General features: G+C 41.4%; 1 protein-coding gene across 1 annotated transcript; it reads right to left on the reverse strand.

The window, feature by feature from the left end:
- Positions 1–853: 853 nt before the first annotated feature.
- plcd3a (phospholipase C, delta 3a) lies at positions 854–22,363 on the reverse strand. Its single transcript, XM_061089547.1, has 15 exons — positions 22,034–22,363; positions 12,805–12,972; positions 8,578–8,806; positions 7,127–7,256; positions 6,380–6,605; positions 5,379–5,580; positions 5,125–5,269; positions 4,279–4,431; positions 4,005–4,157; positions 3,759–3,909; positions 3,524–3,640; positions 3,102–3,280; positions 2,819–2,954; positions 2,314–2,463; positions 854–2,223 (listed from the first exon to the last, which is right to left on the reverse strand). Exons 1-15 carry the CDS (start codon positions 22,122–22,124, stop codon positions 2,081–2,083), a joined length of 2,373 nt encoding a protein of 790 aa, XP_060945530.1. The 5' UTR covers positions 22,125–22,363; the 3' UTR covers positions 854–2,080.
- Between the last annotated feature and the right edge of the window lie 392 nt (positions 22,364–22,755).

Raw genomic sequence — 22,755 nt, forward strand, 5'->3', positions numbered from 1 at the left:
AGCCAAGAGCGGTCCGTCGGGTCTCCAACATGAAGACGGATAGTTAGAAAAATCAGACGTGTACGAAAAGCTGTCCGAAGCACTCGGAGAGGGCGTTTCACGACGGATAGGGCGGTCTTATCTGTCCGTAATAGAAAAAACGGAGAGGCATAAATTGGCCTTAAAGGGACTCTTACCTTTGTTGCATTTTTACACTTTTTTTGGATAAGGTTAAATTGGTATTAATAAGGTAATGACACTCTAAAATGCAAGACAGACCCACCAGGAGTAAAAACAAACAATTATTTCACTCTCATAATATTTAGTGAAAACTTCAACCAATGAAATTCTTCGGACCGAAGGACCTTATTGGCCGACAGACCTGTCTGTTTGCTGCATGGACATGCAGGTTTTCCGTCTGCTTCTTGTGGCGCATTCGGGCCCGCGTCATCAATGTATATAACTTACCGGTGCTTCTGAATCCGAATCCATTGCTTTGGTAAACAAAAACTCACGTGCGTGCGCGGAGGCAGTAGGTTGTAAGTCTGCTTGTAAATAAAGTTTCTTCAAAAAAACACTGCGGATCGGAACGAGGGGGTGGGGCATTGGAGGAAGGCGGGATGATTTGAATGTGCTGTAATTCTCAAATGCAACAAAGGTAAGAGTCCCTTTAACTCACCTCGATCATCCAAGAAACATGCATCAACGCATTGTTGACATAAAATCAATCAAATCAAAATCTACGTTCAAAATGGTCACAAAGATATCTGCACAAGTACACTAACACAAACACTACACACACACACACACACATACAGTCTGTGCATAGTATTGTATATGTAAAGACAACAAGAACGGGTCTCACACAGTGGTGTGTAATTAGTGCTTTTATGAAAACAGTTTTTTCTCATGTATACATAACACAAACTGCCTGTCATACAACACAGGCAATAAGCTTTAACACTGGGAAATCATTCAGAATACCTACTGAAACCTATCTGACCATATATACTGTCATTACGGTAATTCATGTGCTGCACCTTTTATAACTGTAAGCCTTGTAAATGTAATATATGATTCATTTTGGCCTACACTAATAACTGGTTGTATCGCAATTTGCGTTTGACCATAATATAATAGATGTCGAGCATTAAGACAATAAAATAATAATACAGGATGGTCAACAGATTGCAGACATGCAAGTAAAACCTGTGGACGTAAACGTGTGGGAAATTTCACTGAGGCAAATACCATAAATGACATTTTGTAAGACCATATGTAAACGTTAAGTAGATCTGCAAGTTAATACTGTTAAGGTTTCAAGTTCATTTGTAAGTTGTGGAAATATATCCAGTCATTTGTCTCAGAATACAGAGAGAAATTAAGAGTAAACCTAACCACTGAACATTTGCTCAACATTCATGGACAAATATCACAGTACTACATCTGTAATACATGACAGTCAGTGCTGAAACCTTTATTAGTAAAACAATGTTTATCATTTTTAGTAATCACAGCTAGCCATGGTCTGATTCTTCTTCAAAGCACTTATGGGTTAAGTATGGACTATATTTGTTAAATCATCTTTACTTTATAAGTTAAACCAAATATATATTAAATTTAAAAATGTTAAAATAATTCTTGAATCAAAAATACATTACAGATTATTTACGAACTACAGCTTTCACTGTGTCCAACATATACTGTTTGATATAACCTTTTACACGCTAGGGCTAACTGTATTTAGATTCATTTCGTTAAGAGTCTTGCATCAGTGTGTTTCATGAACCCAATCCTCAGCCGTTTCCAGAGCCCTCAGCACTGACAAGACCAGATACTCCCACAGTGTAAAAGGGATTTATTATCTAGCTCCAGGCAATTCATTTGCTGAGAGCCAGCATGCTTCTTCATCTCTGAAAAATACCATCTTTCTTCCTGTGTTGGAAAGTGGCTCGATTTAAATTGGACCAATCGAGGTATGGACTGGCTGACCGGCTGGCAGCAGCAGCGGCATAAGTCCTCTCCTCCTCACATTCAGAGCTCCGTTTCCAAAGCTCTTTGTTGTCAGAAAATGCAGCTTTCCATCTGATCCAGATGTCATTCATGCCTTGCCTTTGGCAATGGCGATACGCTCGGACACAGTTTTGCCGGCAACCCGTTTGCGACTCACTTTGACGTGGACAAAGAGGGTGGCAGGGGACAGACTAGAACCATCTGCCCTTAATAGGTGAACATGTCGATAACCTGAGAAAAGAGAAGAAGGTACAAACATTATACAACGCACACACCAATGATGGCTGTTTTATGAAACAAAGAGCTGTTTTATATATGCACCTGTGCGAAGGCTTGTGAAAGGTAAAGTGAACTGTCCCACAAAGTCATTTTTGGCAGTGTGGTCGTGGTCCTCCACGACAAACCGCACCAGGGCCAGATCAGGGACCTGCAGCTGGAAGCTCAGCGTGCAATCCCAGCGTGGATTAAAACCTGCAGAGGGCGCACAAGAGCCATACATAACTTCATCAGAACTGGAGCTTTCAAACAAACTAATAACGGCGTTGAACAGGAAAAGCTCCCCATGAAAATATGTCAAAGCTCTGCACTGCCCAGAATCAGGAACAAAGAAGCTCATGGATATAATTTGTGGCCTCCTGCCTTGATATGTTACCATAAAAAGACAAGAATGAATAAACATCATTAGCACAATATATATAAACAGCATTATATATTATTCTCCAGGAATAATTAATTATAAGCAAATGTGTATGGAGGATGAAGGTATTAAATCTCTGCTTCAAGATCCTAATAATAGTTTTTTACTTTAACTCCATCTCAAGGTTACCATTGTTGTCAATGCGTTGCGTCTTGTCTCTTGCGTTATCGATATCCACCCCATGAATTTCCACCCACACTTGTGGATCCACGATGGAGCTCGCCTTTTCTGTGTTGATTTTTGGCAGCTGCTGCGCTGATATGATCTGACGAACAAAATGGGATCAGTGAGTTTGTGCATCAAATTCTCACTGTAAATGTATAATTTTTGCATAACCCCAAAATTGCAAAGGGTTACCAAGTTTTTTGAATCAATTAAAATGCTCTGTAACACCATATGGATTTCCACTCACTCGTATTGTCAGTTGGGTTGGGATGTGACCAGGGCCCCCTCCTGTGATCTCTGGGTTAAAGTCGGACGTGGTGCTGCAAAGGAAGCCAGGTTTGAGGGTGTATCCACAGCGACCGTTTGGAAGGAAGCGACCCTGGTTCAGGTCCATCTGCTCCCCTGGTGTTTGGAAGTTCAGAGCCACTGCACAGCACAACGAGAAGAGTCAGTGACGCACCTCGTCTGATCACAAACACGCTTACGGAAAACAAAGAATCAATGAAGACATCAAAAATATCAGTGTTTTGTCATGGCGGCATATTGTAGAAATGTGGGTTAGTATAACATTTCTTTGGCTCTCACTGGCTGCCGAAATGTTTGTCAAATTAATTGACTCAATTTCCCTCCATCGCAAAAGCATCCCAGCTTCTAGATTGCAGTACTAACCCATCTGGCATCCACCGTTCCACATTTCCTGGGGATCATAGTTGGAGGATTGGAGGCGCTGGCCGGAGGGGTAGATCCGGCTCAGCTGCCTGCTGTTGTGTCTTACAAAAAGCTTTCCTGCAAATAAAAAGAGAGAGAAAAGCAGTGGAGCATGATTATATTTTCTGTAGAATAGGCTGCTGTGAAGCATCTTTCTCGCTATAATGTCAAAATGTAGTTATTTCCCCCATTGTACCCGAGTCTTTGATGAGCTTTAGGGCTTCACTTTCAGAGAAGGAGGACATTTCATTGGGCGGTTTTTCAGATGTATTTTCAAAGCCACAGAAGGGAACACTCCTGCAGTACACCACCAGCTCTGATAGCTCGGGGCTCAGTTTAGAATAAACCTGTGAGAGGGCAAATACAAACATAAATAAAATGAACCGATCGTGGACAAAACGCTTAGAGTCCCGGGGTTAATGATGAGTCTACCTGCACTGACCTTTGTGGGATCCTTCTTGGGTGTGTTCTTATTGCTGATGGCTGGTTCTTCTTCAGAGCTGGACGAGAAGCTGGCACTGCTGCTCGTCTTGCCCAGCTGGCCGAGGTGAGGGATATGCTTCTTCCCTTTTACCAGAATACGCCCCTTCAGGTCCTGCAGGGAAGGTCATTGGAACAAATGACTTCATTAGAAAAACCAGACAGCGAGAGGTCTTTGAAAATAGATCCAGCTCTGTGTGTGCATGTGCGTGTGTGTGTGTGTGCATGCTTTGTACCTCGGGAGAAGGCAGATCTTTCAGTGGATTGTCACTAAGGGCCTTCGTGAGCAGTTTGCTGCCGAGGATGGTGCGGAGGTGTTTAGCCATCACAGCCTGCTGCTCCACAGAACAGTGGTTCTCCAAGGATAGAATTAGAGGGTATGGGGACGCCTGCAGGGACAAACACAGGAAAACTGTAATGCCAAGCCATTAAAATCCAATTAGATCAAATACGGGCAAAGCGGGCCAAACAGTGTAATCCTATAGCATGTCAAAACCAAAATACCGCCCGGCTGCCTGGGAGCCAAGTATGTAACCACAAGAGGTCTGACTTATTTCATTAGCAGTAAGGAGCAGCAGCATGCACACTGTCACAGCTGAGGATTTCCATCCACCCCTACATTATCTATAGTGCATATTCTTTAAGGGTCGCAAGGGGAGCTGGAGCCAAGCCCAGCTGACATTGGGCAAGAGGCGACGTTCACCCTGGACAGGTCGTCAGCAAATCACAGGGCTGAGATTTACTGCATTTCTTTGGACTGTGGGAGGAAGCCAGAGTATCCAGAGAAAAAACACGCTCAGAACACTGAAATGATTTGATCGAACCAGGAATTTTGACTATGGAAAAAGTTACTTGGTAAATTATTTTTATCTCTGTGGTCAAGTAAGCCATTGTTTTATTGTGATTGTGTTGTGGCTTTTTGCGGTTGTGTTGTCGGTGAATGTGCGACACGCCTCAGCCGCTGTGGGATTTGACCTGGAAACCTTCTTGATGTGCGGCAAACAGTGCTAACCACCGCACCACCATTGCCGCCCAGCTGAGGATTTACAGGAGAAAAAGTCGAAGAATAAAGTCACTCTTACCTTGAAGCCGTACTGAGCGATGGTTTCAATGACCTCCTTGAAGGGCACCTTGGAGGTGAGAGTGTGGCCGTGGTAGATGACAGGTTCACCTTTGTCTCCATCCCAGCAGTCCAGCTCCACACAGCGACAGCCCTGATTCAGAGCCCTGTGAGCGAAAGACACAAAATAAACATTACACCACAGCACAGTCATTGTGAGTTGTTTTTTTCTGGATCCTAAACATAACGTAGCTGATTGATGGTGAGTCCAAATACCTGATGTATGGCTCGGTGCTGCTGGCGCCGGTGACCTGGTCCTTGGTGAGGTAGGTGTTGTGCGACGAGGAGATGAAGTAGTGAGACAGGGGACGGCTCATGTCTTGATAGACTCTGGCGTGGACGGGGTTTACCACATCATTCTCCAATGACAGCATGTACATGGTGAAGCCATTTTGGGTCATGAACTGGTTCTTTTGGGCTGAAATTAAGACGAAAACCTTTCAGGTTATTTCTCTTTCAGCAGGTTTACCTGGATAAATAAAGGGTTTTAAGAACATAAATAGCTTGAGGCAGAGTCTTCAGTTAACTGTCCTGTCCTGTGTCAAGTCTTCATTGTGGGAACTGTTGGTTTTGTCAAATATACTGTAAAGTCTCAACCTTACAATGTATAGGGACTTTAAATAATGTTTGTGATGTGATTTGGTGAGGCGGTTTATATTAAATCACTTTCACAATTGCAGCAGCTTAACTAAATGCTAAAAAGTAGTTTAGCATTTACCATTACCCCTTAATCATTGTTTGATGTTGCAGTAGTTGCTGTCTTGCGATATTTATATGTTTATACACATACAAAGTCTTTGTCCGGACATTATCCAGAGTTCATGTCTGAAAGGTGTTTTTGTATAAAATTGATATTGTGAGTATGGTTGATTATTAACTGTAAGTTCAAATAGTAAAAAATGAGAATTTTTTCTCTCGAAGATAATATCTAAAGGTCATTTGTTCCATTAAACTTAAACTCAACCTGGTTACATTGTGTTAAAAAATAATAATAACAAATTTTAGCTATGCCGTTAACTTTTTTATATTTATAACTATTTACTTTTCCTATTAACAAACCACTCTTATCGCTGCAGGTATGAAGTGCATCATTTTGTGCAGCAGCGGATGTTTCCTCAGTGTTGAGAACAGGAAACATCTTCACAGTGATTGGCAAAATAACAATTTAGTCCATCAAGAGACAGTAAAATCCTTTAATAACTGCTTTCGGGACTTACCCCAGTCATTGAGCTCAAAGGTGAGTATGAGGCTCTGAGCGTGATTCAACGAGGCGTCCTCGCCCTGATCTCCCAGGAAGTCGCGCAGCTCCGCAGTGGAGAGTACACAACCATTACTTGAATAGTGTCTGAACACGCCATCCAGCTCAGGCCGTCGCATCAGCTCCCTGCAGAACTCCTCGATCTCTTTATGATCCAGACGGTTATCACCGGACCGGTCACACCTCTGGGACACAGGGGAGAGATATTGAATAAAAAAACAACAACAAAAAAATCAGGAACAAAAAGAACGATAGACTTATCTATCACAACATGTGATTATGATGGGATTGCTTAAAGTTCCTTGTGGAGAAAGCATCTCCATAATGATGCTAACCGTCTGCACAAATTAAAAATATGGTTCTGAGAGGACGGTCAGTATTAGAAATGCAACTGGAAGGAGCATACAAACCAACAACTCAGCTGTAATAGAGAGCTGAGGGACATGGCAGGAAATAATCCCCCACAATAAAGAAATAACTGGCTCTTGATTTGTTGTGGGGAAGATAAGAGAGAGAGCGAACAAGATGTGGAGGGGGTGGGGGGGCTTGCCGCTGGCTTGGTAATTGAACACAGACTCGAGACTCAAGAGCCTGTGTGATACAACCACAACTAGCAGACATATCACCACCTCTACATCTCTGTGCTTCTCCTCATATGAATTATACACAGTATCGCATTGTGCAGAAAAAGTCACATGACCCTGACCTTGAACAGCGAGCGAGCGTAGTGCTCACTCAAGTCAATGTTGATCATCTGCAGCAGCCGCTTGACTTCGTCGTAGCTCATCTTGCCGTCTTGGTTCTGATCCGCTCGCTTCAGGTAGCCTCGGATCCAAGTGTAGTGAGTTAAGGAATAAAACCAGACTGAAAGGAAAGACTTGTTTTCACAGCAGACATTTTGACCCATCGTAGCAGAAGCCAGGTGTAACTGTTCACACTTCACATGTCCAAGTAAGACATGACAATACACTCCAATCCTAAGCTTAAGCCATGTTTCCACTTACATAAAGTTTCACAGGAACCTTTGCTGAACACTGTGCTTATCCACACTGCAAAAAAGCAGGCACATTTAGTATACTGATATCTTAAATAATGCTTTCATAAACTGTCCATTTTAAATCAACACTGTTATAGATGGGCAATGTTGAAACAGTGGAGTGCACTTTTAAACGAATATAATACTCAGAAGAGTGCATCCCTCCATCAAGGCTCAACAGCCCCCTTAATTTCAATAAAGCTGCAGCAAAACACAAACTAATATCAGTCCCCTTTTTCATTTAACGGGTTCGTATATTAACAGAATCCTTCCACCAGGTTTCGTGATAGTCCATCAAGTAGTTGTTGTGTAATGCTGCTAACTAACAGACAAATGCTGATGAAAACACAAGCTTGATGGAGGAACAAATGCTTTTCACTAATAATTTACCAACTGACAGTTTCAACTATTGCGCACACTAAAACAAATCAAAAAGCAGATTTTCTATTGCTTTCACCACTGTTTAACACGGTTCTCTAGCACCAAAAGTTAAAAATATCATCTCTCTTGGAATGAATTAAGTTTTAAACAACACTGAGCAGGCTCTCTGTCTCTGAGCATTTACTGTGTTAATGACATCTTGCTCTTGTTTCTATGCAGGTAGAAAGTATGTCCCTCTGGACCAAAATGGACCATCTGCCAAATGAATATTATGTAATGTAACTGCATTAAAGAGTCAATAGCAATAAGAAACTAATTTAAGCACATTGTCCCCTGCAGTTGTGCAGCACAGAAAGACCACGTTTTCTACTGTGTTGGATAAAACTCAACTGAGCTGCTGACAGTTGAAAGAATGAAACATTATAAACAAGATAACAGTATAACGTCCCTGATGATATATATGTTCACAAAACTAAAACAGGGAATGAAGGAGACAGAAATCATCTTAATGTTGTGCACCACCCGATACGTAGACTCATATTATCCTCAGGCTGTGAGAGATTGTAATTAACAGGGAAAGTCCTATATTTAGACGGAGCTCTTCTATCAAGTCATTACTGCTCACCTTAGCTATGCTGTGGAAGTGGAATGACACATGTGACAGCAGAGTCACTCAACATTGCAATGCTGCCTCAGCTACACTATATTTATTCTAGCATATTTGAGATTGGATAGGATATTGGTCTAGTTTTTCCTTCTGAGTCATGTTGGCCACTCGCTCCTTCAAGGTGCGGATCCCTCGCACCCAGCGCTGGGCTTCGTCCTCACCGGGGCACAGCAGGTCCAGGCTCTTCCTGGCTCCCCTGAAGACCACCGTGAAGCACCGGCTATCCGGCACTGACCCCGACACCCGCCGCAGCGCCTCCGACTGGCAGCCTTCACGAACGCACTCCACCTCTGTCACTGCGACTGCAAGAGGAGAGGAGAAGAAATGGACGGGGGAGATGAGGCTAAAAATGTTTCTGTGTTGATGAGTAAACACAACGACAACATGTAGAGCGAAGCAGCTAAAGGTCAAGTGTGAGGTGTTTTTAGGGAATCGTTAATCCCTGCAAGCAGAGTGACATAGTGATGCTGATTGTAAAATTCAACACGCGATACAGGCTCCTCAACAGGGTAATTTTAACCTTAAGCATTTTGACTCTTATATCACAAAAAACTGACACACAAATGAAAGCTGGCCCTCTAGTGGCTGCACAGGATAATTTGCAAATTAGTGTTGTGAGTTACCTAAAAAACAAGATTGAAGGGTCTAAAGTCAAGGTCGTGGCTGGGTCGGCCTTTGGCTCAGGGGGATGGAGAGAGTTGTCCACTAACCAGAATGTCAATGGTCGATCCTGGGCTCTATCAGTCTGAATGCGAAAGTGACCTTGGGCAAGATTCAAACCCTAACGGCTGTGCTGGCAGTGTGTGTTAGAAAAAGTGCTGCATGTAGCAACACTGTATGAATGTGCATGATTGAATGTGGCTAAAGAACTTTGAATAGATGATAAAAATGGAACAGCGCTATAGAAACACAGTTAATTTAGCATTTAGTGGTCATGTGATGTTATTATGTAAATGCTAATCAGAAAGTCCACAATGGCAAAGCCACATTTTATAAAATACACTGCCCCATCTGGGGGATGGTTTTGCTTTGATAGCACTACTTTAGGTGCGTTTCTCCCAAGCCTAAACTTCAGACAATTACAGTTTATACATTCTCTGAAATCTTTGTGTCTCCTGGTTCTATCTGTGGAAATCATTTTCGGATCACTGCAGCAGCTGTTGACACAGAAGTGCTTGAGTCCTTGTGGCCATGCTCAAACGTTTTTTGCACAAATGTTCCTACTGCAGATTTTATTTTCCTTTTTTAATTCCAAGAACGTTGTCCAGGCAAAAAAAAAAAGCTTTTACCTTTCAAAGGACGCAGGGTTAAGACTGTAAATGAACAGGTCCCTATTATTTTATATTCTTTCAGTCAAATAAACAAAAAAAAAGCAGGGTTTCAGGTGACAGGTTAAGCAATAATATGTAGCTTTGATCATTGTTTTAGCGATGCTAACAAATAGCCAATTTCACTAAGCAGCATTATTTCTGAAAAACATATTTCTACTTACAAACTGATTCTATCTAAGTATCATGCTTTTAATCTTGTATTTGGCTTTCCTGTCCGTCACTGAACTGTTCTCATTCTTTCGGCATCTGAAAAAGGAAAATCATCCTCTGGAAACATTAGGTGCATCTTTTGATATGCTTTTTATCTTGGTTTTATACAGGCCAAAATAATAAGATTTACAAATGTGTGTGATCTGAATCTCATAGTTTATAGGGCTCTGGTGAGTCTGGGCAACACTTGCTGCCCAGAAAAGACAGCCAAACACAAACACACTCTGGCTCCTAAACGGTCCTGACACAACTTGATTCAACACAGGAGCTTGTCTCTTTCTGCGCCGGGATGCAGTGCAGCGTGGTGATCACTCGGCCGCGCAATAAACAGCATCAGTCCTGACAATGGCCTCATTCTCTCGCCTGAGGTCGTTAAAGCCTCTGCTTTCCACCTCTTCAAAATTACTCTGCATTCCTCGTTTGTGGTTGTCCCAGAGACGCGACAGAAGTGACATGTACATGTAGAGAAGAAAAGCTGAAATTCTAAGTGTTGCATTTGATGCCAAGTGCTTTTGAGCATGAGACAGCAGCACTGAGGTGCAGTCGCAGATCACACTGGATCTGGAGCTGTGCCTGCAGCTCGGAAAAAAGGGGATCCAAGCCACTTCTCCATCAGGGACTCTGCACACAGGCCCGTAGGTAAAGTCCGCAGAGTGCCCATGTGGTTCAACCAGGGCCTGTAAGCAGAAGTGGTCACCCTGCCCTCACATAGCTTGTTGTCATCATTGTGAGAAGTGTGACATGCTGCAACTTAACCACCCTGTTTCTATTTCTGACACAGCTGCAGCACAATGAAGATGGCCTTCAACACCCACTGACCCACAAATCTGCCCAACCACCAACCCAGCCACTATGTGAAGGCTATATGGGGTTAGTGCATTCTAACATCAGGACAGAGAGCACACACAGAGCAAAGGTGGGGCAGCTCAAGGTTAGGCAACAACGAAGAAAATAAAAGCGGCTGAAAGAGATGTGATCTCATGCCTGTCACCTGACACCTTTTCACCTTTAGCCCCCTCATTATAGGAGGAGATTTGCTCCACGTATTTGAAATGCAACGTAAATTTAAGATTATAGGTTGTCCTTGCCCTTTTTTCAGTGAGTTTAACCTCTTTTGTTTGAATACCTTCACTGTGTCAACAAAGACTTTGAAATGCTGATTTGGTCTCCTTAAACCACCTTCCTCTGCAGCATTGATATTTTTTTTTTATCATTACAACTCACCCCATCATATTAAGTCTTTCACTCCCTGTGTAATTTTTTATTTCAGTAATTTTTAATGTTTTTTAGGCACACCTCAACTGATAAGAAGTACAGAGGTTTACAGTAGGTAGACGATTGATTGTTTTGAAAAAGTGTGCAGATGGAAAATTAATAATTAAACATAATGGGAGAGTCATAGGCTCATATCAACTTCCCCTTCTGATTCATGTCTTTTTAACACAGCAGAAATGACCCAGCATATTGACCCTGTATCTAGGTCAAGAGGTTTGTTATTTTGTTCATACATAAATGAGGTCACTAGTTAGCCGGGTTGCAGAGTCTCTTCAATCACCAAAGAATCAAGGAAACATGCAACTCTTTTAAAAAAGACAAAGTGGAGGAAATTGTAAGAGGTTGAGCTGAGATGAAACAGCTCAACAGCTCTGAACAATAAGCAGGATGAATGGTCTCACTGACTCACGTCCCAGTCTGTACTGGAGCTGTTCAGGGGCTGCTGGTCTAATCTCCCCTTCAGGCAAAGCCTTTTCTCCTAATCTGATTTCACTTAAAAGAGAAAAACTAAACGCATATTCAGGTTCATCATTTTAAATCTGGGTTATTACTTGAAAAGGTTTGCTCTAATGTTCAGAAAACACATGCGTTTCTTACTGTCTATTGTTGTATTGCCTCTTTTCGCCCTCTGTCTGAAACACTGCTTCTGTCTCTTTAAGGGACCCTTCCGACAAAGACCCGTCTGCTCTGATGGCCAAACACTTCCAGTGTGCGTAGGAAATGTCAGCCTCTGCTCACACTTGAACTTTAACTGGGCTTTTTAAATTTGCTGAACTTTTACAAACACATAAATCCTAAGTGACACTAAAAGACTGAAAAAGCATGTCTCCTTGAAGCTTTCTCTGCTTTCATCATAGAAAAGTAATTCCAATCATGTGCAGCCTCCCTTTAGCCATTTGTAGACATTAACTCCGGAGAAAGCATTTAGCCATGAACAAAGCAGAAGGAGATTCTTGACCTCACGTATGTTTTAGTTAACAGCACATCGACACCGGTGGTGGCTCCTATCACCAATAGCTCTCTTCACATCTCCGTCAGTGTCTTTTACATATAAAACACCAATCCTTCATACTGATATATATATATATATATACTGAGGTAAATTTATTTTGTTTTGTTCTTACCAAAACGTTATGAACATCATTAACACATACACTAGCTCACAGTGAACCCTCCAGAGTCCAGACGATATCCTGCTGTGTTCTTACATGGGCTCATTTGGACATTCTCTGGAGTTTTTACTCGGGGGCTGAACCTCCGGAGAATGCCAGGATATTATCCAGAGCTCAGTCTATCTGACAGCAGCTTTTCAGAGCTCCCTCTGCCTCCTTAAACCTCTTCACTTATCAAAACAAACTCCTGTTTTGGTCCTCTGCCTCTTTTCCAATATAAATCGAGTCTATGCTGAAACTGTAGCCCACACACACTCTAATCTCTGGTCCCAGCTCTTCACAACCTTACAGCCAAGATCAGGTCACACTTACATGTCTGCTGGGCTTTAGCTTTGCGGGAGCTCTTGGTCGACTCACACCACACGGTGAGTCCATCCTCCAGCAGCCGCAGGTTTCGGCTCTTCTGCCACCTTTGAGAGCGAATTTTCACCATGCTGGAGCCCTTCATCATCAGATGTATATCCTCATTGTCCAGGAGCCCTGAAGAAAGCATACACATACACGTACACACACACACAAACAAAACAGTAACTTTATATCTGGGAACAAAATGTAATTCGGTTTCGTAATGTGCCAATGCGTCACAAGGAGCTCAACCGGTTTAAAGATTGTTTTGTTGTGACCACATTCACTGTGCATGAGTCACACAAGGTTTATCAGATGTTCAGACCTGCCCTTTATCCCGACTTTAATGTCACAATATGACAAAAACAAACAAAATTCAAAAGGTTTATGAAACGATCATTATACAGAGAAAAAGTGGAGGATTCTAAAGCAGCACTCAAAAAATTTAATTTATGTAGAATATGAAACTGTACAGCACAAAGACATTTCAACAAACTTAGCTCTTAATACCATAGAGACATCAAAATCTAGTTTTTGTGTCTTTTGTTCTACTTCGCCAAACCACATGACTGTTTGTTAAAGCCCAGGGGTGGGTGATGCTTTAGAAAAAATGACTGACTCTTAATCATCAGTGACATTCCCGTGACAACAAACCTTGTTGACTGTATTTGTCACACATACGTCATACACAGTATATAGTCAACACTTCTTTTCTGCTTGTATCCTAAACCTGCATTTGTGTTTTATAAACACACCCCAGAGAAAAATACCAGTGATTTAGACAAGTGCACGATCAGTGTGAAGCTGTCAGTGTTTGTCTTAAAAAGTGACTTTGTGTTTCAGTAAAGTTTGTGTGTGTTCTCTAAATCTAGAAAAGTGATTACCATGCTTCACGCTGAGCTGGAATTCAGTAATGTTAATTTGTAGATTTATTTCTCTCTTGGTGCAGCAGCAGGCCAACACGACAGCAAATGAGGCTGTTAGAACAGTTACAACGAGTATTTCTGGCTGTTTCCCTCACACCAGTTTTTCCTTTTACCTTCAATGGAAATATAATCTTGAACGACTTTGGCAGAGTTGCTTAGAATAATACGGAGGCTCAGGACAGAGGCATGCCTCTTTATTTGTTGTGAGAACTGAAAGGATCGGGCAGGTTATTGGACAAAATAAAAGATTAAAGCAGGGGCCAAAGGGATGTATGGAATGCACATTACAGTGAGTTAAAGCTCAGTCATGTGGATTCACTGGAGGACAAAGATGAGAAGAAGTTACTGTGTGCTGATTAGTGCATGAGCTATAGATTGTAAAAACATTACAAAGAAAGGTTTTCTGAATCTATTTCAGCCCAAATGTTTGCATAAGAAATTATTTTTATTTTTATTTTTTGATTTGACACGTACAAAGGTACTTTCATAGGAACTGGTTTTGATGGAATTATGTCCAAATTAGAGTTGAGGAAACCTGTCAAACAAAGTGATTGAAAATTAACCAGCAATTAAAGTTAATGCAAAAAAAGCCACATATATCCTGAGTTCATCTTCTAAATCCTGAGGATTTGAGTTGTGTCTGTCTTTTTTTTTCACGAATTGGAAAATAACATAAATGTCCCGTAAATGTCTCATTCACCTCTGGGAAATCAGATGGGGATTTCTTTACACGTCATTTTATCGATCAAACATGTAATCCATTAAGGGTGAATATAATCGGCAGGTGAACACAACTGTTACTAGCAGCTCTCCTCTGAGGCTGCTGTTGATTTTGGACTGTAGAGAGTTTACACAGATGTTTCTGTGTCTCAAATTCCAAAGGTTCATGGTACAATCCAATACTGTCAAGTGGACATTTCACATGTTTAAACTATACATGTTCTGAAGGTAAAACCTGTATGAGTCTGCAGAGTCAAATGGAAAATCAGAATCAGAATCAGAATCCTTTAATAGTCCCACAGTGGGGAAATTTGAGGGTTTTACACCAGCAGCGCAGGCACAGCGCAACAAGAGCAAAAGAAAGAGCAAAACAACATAGTAAGAAACAAAAACAACAATAAGCAAAAAGAAAAAAGTAAACAGTAAATAAGCAAAAAAAATAGTAAGTAGTAGAATAACTAAACAATACAATTTAAATAATTTAATAATTTAATTAAATAATTAAATAAATTAAATTGCACAAATTGCACGAATTGTGTTGTGTGTTCAGTGGGATCACAGCTGGTTGTACAGTCTGACAGCAGCAGGAAGGAAGGACCTGCGATACCTCTCCCTCACACACCGGGGGTGAATCAGCCGGTGGCTGAAGGAGCTGTTTAGAGCTGCCAGGGTGTCCCGCATGGGGTGGGAGGAGTTGTCCATCAGGGAGGATAGCTTAGCAACCATCCTCCTGTCTCCTACCACCTCCACCGTATCCAGTGGACACCCCAGCACACTGCTGGCCTTCCTGATGAGCTTGTTAAGTCTCTTCCTGTCGGCTGTCGAGATGCTGCTGCCCCAGCAGGCCACTCCAAAGAAGATGGCTGATGCCACAACCGAGTCGAAGACGGTCCTCAGGAGTGCTCCCTGCACACCAAAAGACCTCAGACTCCTCAGCAGATAGAGTCTGCTCTATGTAGAAGTTACTTAATTTTCTCTTTAAATTACAGTATAATTATAGGGGTGCAACTACAAATCATTTTAACTATCAATTAATTAAGCATATAATAATTTTCTAATAATCATTTAGTAATGAAATGATAAAAAACAGATTTTTGCTGAATTTTGCTTAAAGAAAATAACTTATCAAAATATTTCCTGATTCATTTTTTTATGATAAACCCATTCATTGTTTCAGGACTAGATCTCTTTTACTGACTCAATGGAGAGTTATCTCAAACGTCATTGTAGTAAGAATGTTTTTATTCTTTGTGCTAATTTTACTGATACATCTTTATCTTCTTTGTCTTGTACTTTAGTAGTAATGTTAGCTTTGGTCATTTTTACTCTTATTTGATATCAAAACGTTTTCAGCAAATTAGTGGAGACAAAAAAGTGGCTGAAAATGTAACAATGGTCCCAAGTCATAATTCCCATGGAACCGGTCAGCATTATGAAACCGCAACCTGTTTTGAAGCTCATGAAAAAAATAATGCAACCACAGCTTTACAGCACAAGTGTAAAGGACATTCAGCTACGCCCCATTGCTTCATTTGAAAGGGATGAATGGGGCCACTCACAGAGCCATTTCAAAAGAGGAGTCTAAACAAACTCTCACTCTTGTCAAATTATTCTTCAGGGCTCAGTCTCTCGTGCTAACCTCACAAGATTTGAACAGGCACATTTGGACTACTTTCTCTCTCATTCCCTAGAAGCTCTCATGCTGTCAGTGCCAAATGGCCGACAGAGTTCCTCAGAGGGCCCCCAAAGCTACGGCACAACAGAAACTGCTTTCAACTCCCTCCCCCCCACCAGAAACAAACTGGGTGCAGCCGAGACTTCCTCCACCGCCAGGGCCGAAGACAAAAGAAATCCCCCTTCCAGCCCTCCATCTACACAGCAACTCTGTTTTTCCAAGCTGTTACCACATGCGAGGCATTCCCACAGGCTGAGCACAAGGACCTGATTAACTGCAGGTCAATGGCCATGCTAAGCTGCCCGAACAGCCTAACTGCCTCTGGGTCGACCCACTGCTGCTCCACCTTTTATTATTGCCTGTCCAGCCTCAGCCACATTCCTGCTCTCCTACCTGCGTCTTTTTAATATCTAACTGGTATGGGCAAACACAGTTTACCTCCCACAGTGCTTGTAAACACCAGCAAATTCACATTTTGATAGAGCAGCTTCATAGCTGTGTAAACGAAGGGACTGGCACGATTCTTCAGGCTAGAGGGCTGCGCTATGTTTTCCTTTCATCGACTCCTGCAGAAAATCTGGTTGACATCCACTTCATCACATGGTCAGAGCCCTGCATGCCGACTAGCTAGCAACCACACTGATGTATTCCAATGAAACCAAATTCCACACAGCACTGAGGGGGAGACCGAGCAGCAGTGTTAGCAGTGTTAGAGAGGAGATGAAATGTCAAAAGAAGACTCTACAGTCATGCTACAAGAACAGTAAAAAAATCACTAGAGTCATTACCATTGATTATCTGGGAACTGTGAAAGTCTACGAAACCAAAATATTTTTTGCTCCAGTCCGTCTAGTCAATGTTGAGATATTTCACAAGATGCAGGGAAACAAGATTCATTTTCTGGGCACCACGAATGTCTGACCAAAACTGACCGAACTTTCCATTCCAAAAATGTCTAAACTGTTCATGTGAACACCTGGCTAAAAACAAAAATGGCTGCTGGAGCAGTGAGAAACCAATAAACACTAAAATGAATCTAATATGGCACATTTCTCCTAGGGGCTATTGACACATGTTAGCAGCAGGGAAGCCTCCTCGCTGAAGAAAACATCAGAAAGAAAATAACCATATCAGCTGGTCAGTAATAGACTGTGTCTGCATGAGTCCTCTTCACTCAGACCCACATACCAGCTCCTCCTGGGACACGGTTCACATTTCTCTCAGCATAACAACTGTCACGAAAGCAAGCTAGCAAGATTGTACACTTGCATAAAGATAGACGCGTTACTGCTCTGTTGATATGGGTAACGGGACAACTGAGGTTTCTCAATTCTGTCCCTCGTCTGTCCCCAAGAGAGGGTTCACGAGACAGATTGGGCAGCCAAGTCTGCCTCAATACAGGGTCGAGTCTGTGACAAAAACAATGCCAAGCCAATCTGATTGTTAAAAGATGATTTGGTGGAAGCATAACAAAGAGAAAACGTTTTTTGGAGTTGTGACCCTCAGCGGCATCGGCTGATCCGAGTACAGATTCCCCCCAAAACAAGATCAGAAGCAAACTGAAATGCAGGATTACAGCCAATGGTTCTTGGACCACAGATAACTGGACATGACAGCCATTCAGCCTTTTTGTATTCAGTTAGTAAAAACACAGCTCTCAGTTGCCCATTCTCTTTGTCTTTCAAAAGTAATGATACATCATTAGTTGCTCATTGATAAGATGAGTCCATAACTATATCCGCTATATTTGGATTCTGAGATAATTGCCATGGTAACTTAGATAGAATACATCAGTATTTAAGATCTAGATGTTCACCAATACATATAAAACAAATATGAATCTGAAGTATAAGTTATATCTTGCTTGTCTTATTTGGAATTCATAGATATTTGGTTTCTGGAAGTCCTCCTCCAGCTACTGAGGTTGGCAGATTGGAAAATATTCAGCAGGAAACAAGAATGTGTGAGCTGTATTGTTGGGTGTAAGTCCAAAAGGCTGTTTATTATGGTAAGTTCACTATAATGATTCAAAACATTTTTGGGAACGGATGTTTAAGATTGTTAACTGAAAGGCAGGATAATGCTCTTTTCTGCTAAATTAATTATATAAATTATACATTGCAAGTTGTGTGATTAATGAATTCAGTCTTAGACATGAAGGTCTTAAAATATGACATTCTAATCTCATACCGATATCTGATATTAGTGAAGACCTCTCCATTTACAAAATACAAAAATATTAAATATAAATCGAATTTGTCACAGAAAAAGATGCATAATTGCTTACTACTTTGGAGCTAATGAACAAACTGTCATATAATTCAAAACAAAGTCATTAAGATTTGGAATTTGGGAGGACTAGTGGTGCATAAAAGCACTGTCATACTAAGTACTGTTTATATAAGTCATCAATACATCAGATTTTCTCTATTTCTTGTTTGAGGAAGCAGGATTCTGAATTTGTTTTTCTGGCAGGTACAACTGCTAATAAACGTAAACTCCAGGCATGTTCCCCAAAGCAAATACATTCATGCCTATAGTTTCAACCTTGTGCAGTGGCTCAAATCCAAACCCACAAAACACAAGCCATGGACTTTGTTTGTTTAAATCCTGGGCACACAAATTCTAGCTGTTTGTTCGGACAAAAAACTAATTGCTGTGTCCCAATGTCACAGAGCTCTGAAGCTAAAAACACTGCCGGCAGCCTTGGACTCTCTGAAATCAAATCCACATTCCCCCCCGGGGCTTCTGTGGCAACGAATATATTTATCCAATTGCACTTGTCTGATTCAAACATGGATTGTCTGAAAAATAACAAATCTCAGGCTCACAGGCCAGATTTATCTCTAGCAAAAAGGCTGAGTGAGAAATCTTTGAACAAACAAGTGGGACTGGTCCTGTGACACCACATGACACAGTAACCTCTGAACTCACATCATTCAAGTCTGTGTGGAAGGACTATTTGGTGTTTTCCAATAGATGCAAAGACCCAGTATAGGTTGAGGGCCATCTGACTGATTTATGACGACACATGGCGGTAAGGGGTCGGGGGTTGTGACCTCACTGGCTTCATTATTAAGTATTAGTGGAAAGCTCAAATATAGCGTTGACAGTTGCATATGTCAATTTCAGGCACAGAGATACAGTTTCATGACTCAAGCATTAGTAATGATTTAATGAGCGTATGCAAAGTGACAGATTTTCAACATAGTTGGCTGCGTCAAGGCCAAGGCCTGGATCCCTGCGTTCACATACACACACACACACACACACACACACACACACACACACACACACACACACACATACACACACACACACACACACACTGTTACAAAAGCATTAGGTATCAGGATGGGGAGTCTGGCTCATGGATTAAATGATTGAGGTAGGATTTTAGCTATCAGAATGCCAAAGTAAACATGAGTAATCTGAAAAAGAAAAGAAAGAGGCAAACATTTGTAAATAGTTTTATTATGTGTCTGATTTTTTGATGAAGATTTTGGGTGGAAACAATAGGCTGTTTATAAATAGGTGGAGACACTGCATATTATATTAAAACGTGACAGTTTAATTTGAACTTGTGGCTAATGGGCTTAATGAACCTCTAAATTTAGATGGAATTACACTCTCTAATAAAGCCATGCTAAACTATATAAGAAAGGTTTCATTTTAAAATTCCTGAATTTTCTAGTCGTGGCCTCTACTAAGGTCACTGAGCTGAAATTAGGCATCCTTAACTGTTCTCTTGATGAAAAATGCCGGGGCTCCACATGTGCCTCCTATGGACTCCTGTCTTTGCTGAATGCTGATGTCAAAAATTTGGATCTAGCTTTAGCAGCCTGTAGTCAAGAGATTCCCCCATTTTGTGTCAGAGGAGTGTTCACATCAATGACTCAGTCAGGTTATTTTCCAATGTCAACTGGTACGAGACACGTCCCCTTCCACTCAGCCATCTGAACCTATTTCATCTTTCCCTCTTTTCAAAGAAACCTCCCGTGCTGTTGTTGAACTGAAATCATGACTATATGCAGATGACCTGCTTCTATATGTATCAGATCCACTGATTTGGGCTTCAGCGTCTTTGTTCATGCTGAAGTGATTGAATGCTATCCTATTAATCAATTTACTCTGTCACTTTAACAATCCAATAACCCATTTAAAGCTTGTACTGATTTGAATATCTTATATCATGTGTCCTCCCTTGGTCATCCAGGTCATGGTGGACTTACAGAGGTGGAACTGAATAGAAATGATGTCTATGCCTAATAATTTTCACATCGGTGGATCAACTTGTTATCACCAGTGGGATGTGGGAGGGCACACATTTAATTTGGTGGTGGATTTTTCAATTTTCGATTTTCTGATCCCATCAGAAATCACTCTTATCCTAGATAAGCAACTCATTTAATGCTAATTATTTTGTTAAAACTAGAACTGCTTGAAAGCTGTTGCTAGGAGTAGATATTGTGTTCAAGTGCACAATGTGCAACAACTTACACAATTCAAGGTATTAAAAAGAGTTCACCTTCACAGCTATCTGAAATATAACCAGATATTTTGACCAATATGTCAGATGTCACACTTCCGCTTGTAACTTTAGAAAATGTTCGCATGGCTCCTGATTTTAATCTTCTGGCTCCATCTATTTGCCTGTGACTGTTGGTGTTATGTATTTTCCTAAGATAGAAAAGATAGGATTCTTAGTGACAGGCCGTCTGGGTTTTTTGATGGGGTTTCCTGTCATCACATAAATGAGACGTATTTGTAATTCAATACTTCTGTACTCATTTTTGTTTACCATATACAAAGATTATAGGTAAAGTCATTATTTTACATATATTTTACGCTGAATTTTCCACTTAATTGCTCTCTGCAAGCACATTGTCCATGTGCTTGGTATAAATAGGTCAAATGGCAAGCACAGCATCAACAGTGGTGCACATTTCCTCACATCCAGGGCCTTTTTCAGAGATTTTGACAGGTGCTGTGTTGCTGCTCAGCAGGTGGCTATTTTGGGCGAGGAGTGACCATGATTCTTAAGTGGGCTGTTAAGGAGCACTGGTGGACTGAGAGGGAGTGGGCAGGATGGGAATGGTGGGGAGTCTGAATCACAGCCGCAGCAGCTCAGAGAGCAGCTCAGCTCATCGACACATGATTTCTTCAACTAGACTCCCACACACACTGTCCTTTTCAGCTGTGTGAGCTCACACACCAAATTCTGACCATTACTAGCAAGCTCATTCATATTAAAAGAAAGCAAAAGCAAAACTGCTTTATACTGTATCATCAGAGTCATTGAATCAGTAGCAAGGTTGTGTATAGATGGTATAATGGTATAGAAAATACCATAGTAGTGATATTTATAAGCACTAAATACAAGAGATAACAGTCTGACTTTATGCAAAATGTTTATGTGATTATTCAAACTACTGTAGCAGTGTTACACTAAGACTATCAGCACTAAATACAAGAGATATCCTGACTCGACGAATATAAAAAAAATACAGTAGCAGTGTTACAACTAAGATTACAAAGTATGATTTAATTCTCTGTAAACTCAGATAAGTTCATTTCAAGAATGAGCTATTTTTGTTAGATACACCGTGATATGCTATATCACCACTAAATACAAGGATATCAGTCTGACTCCATGCGTATTATTTTATTCATAGCAGTGTTCATAGCGGTGTTATTGAGATAATATTAAACTCAGGAAGTCAAGTCAACTCAAGAGAAAAACACGATTTGTATTTACTGTATGATTTTCTATCAGTATGATGGTGTTTCTACCTCAGGTCGCTTAGTATCAGCTCTGTGGGAAAGAGAGAGGACAGCTTAACTTGCGCGTAAAAGTTTGCAGGTTTTTCCCTACCGAGTTTCTTGATGGGGTCCATGGTCTTCTCGGCCACTTTTTTTCCCGGCTCCCGGGAACTGGTGGCCGGTGACTTGCCGCTGCCCAACATTATCAAAGAACGTGTTGAAACTCCAAGAGAAAGTAAACTGCACGTTACGGCCTAAGTGCTCAGGGACTCGGGAAAAAGCACCGAGTCTGAGCTGTGCAGGTGTCCTGGCGCAGACGCGGATTTGTGCAGCACCTCAAAGACCCCGAGCCCACACCGAGAGACCACCGTTATTCCTTTTCCACATGTCAAAAAAAAAAACCGCAGTCCCTCCCCGGCGCTGCTCCCAATGCTCGTGCGTAATATGACTCCAAACCAGGCGCGCACTTTACGCACTCCCAACTCCCCCTGCTCCTGCACCAACATACACAGACGTAGTGATGGGGTGGTTTAATATCGGTACATTTCCCAAACTTCTTATAAGTCAATGAGAACACACACATCTCTGGCTAGTCGTAAACTATGATTAAGATAAGATAAGACTATACTCATCCTGAAGGAGATTCTTGTTCCAGCTTGCTCCTAGATTGCGAAATCAACATGTTACAATAGAACGCAGTGACTAAAACAAAGTAGTAATCTCAGTAGTTTTATGGCTTTATGGCTCTTTACTTCTCATCAGCATAAAGATATTCAGAGTCAGTGTGATGGCGGAGAAGACTTGGACATCTTACACATAATGTATCAAGGGGAC

The sequence above is a fragment of the Limanda limanda genome, chromosome 17 (genome assembly GCF_963576545.1).
Source record: "Limanda limanda chromosome 17, fLimLim1.1, whole genome shotgun sequence".
Classification (NCBI taxonomy): domain Eukaryota; kingdom Metazoa; phylum Chordata; class Actinopteri; order Pleuronectiformes; family Pleuronectidae; genus Limanda; species Limanda limanda.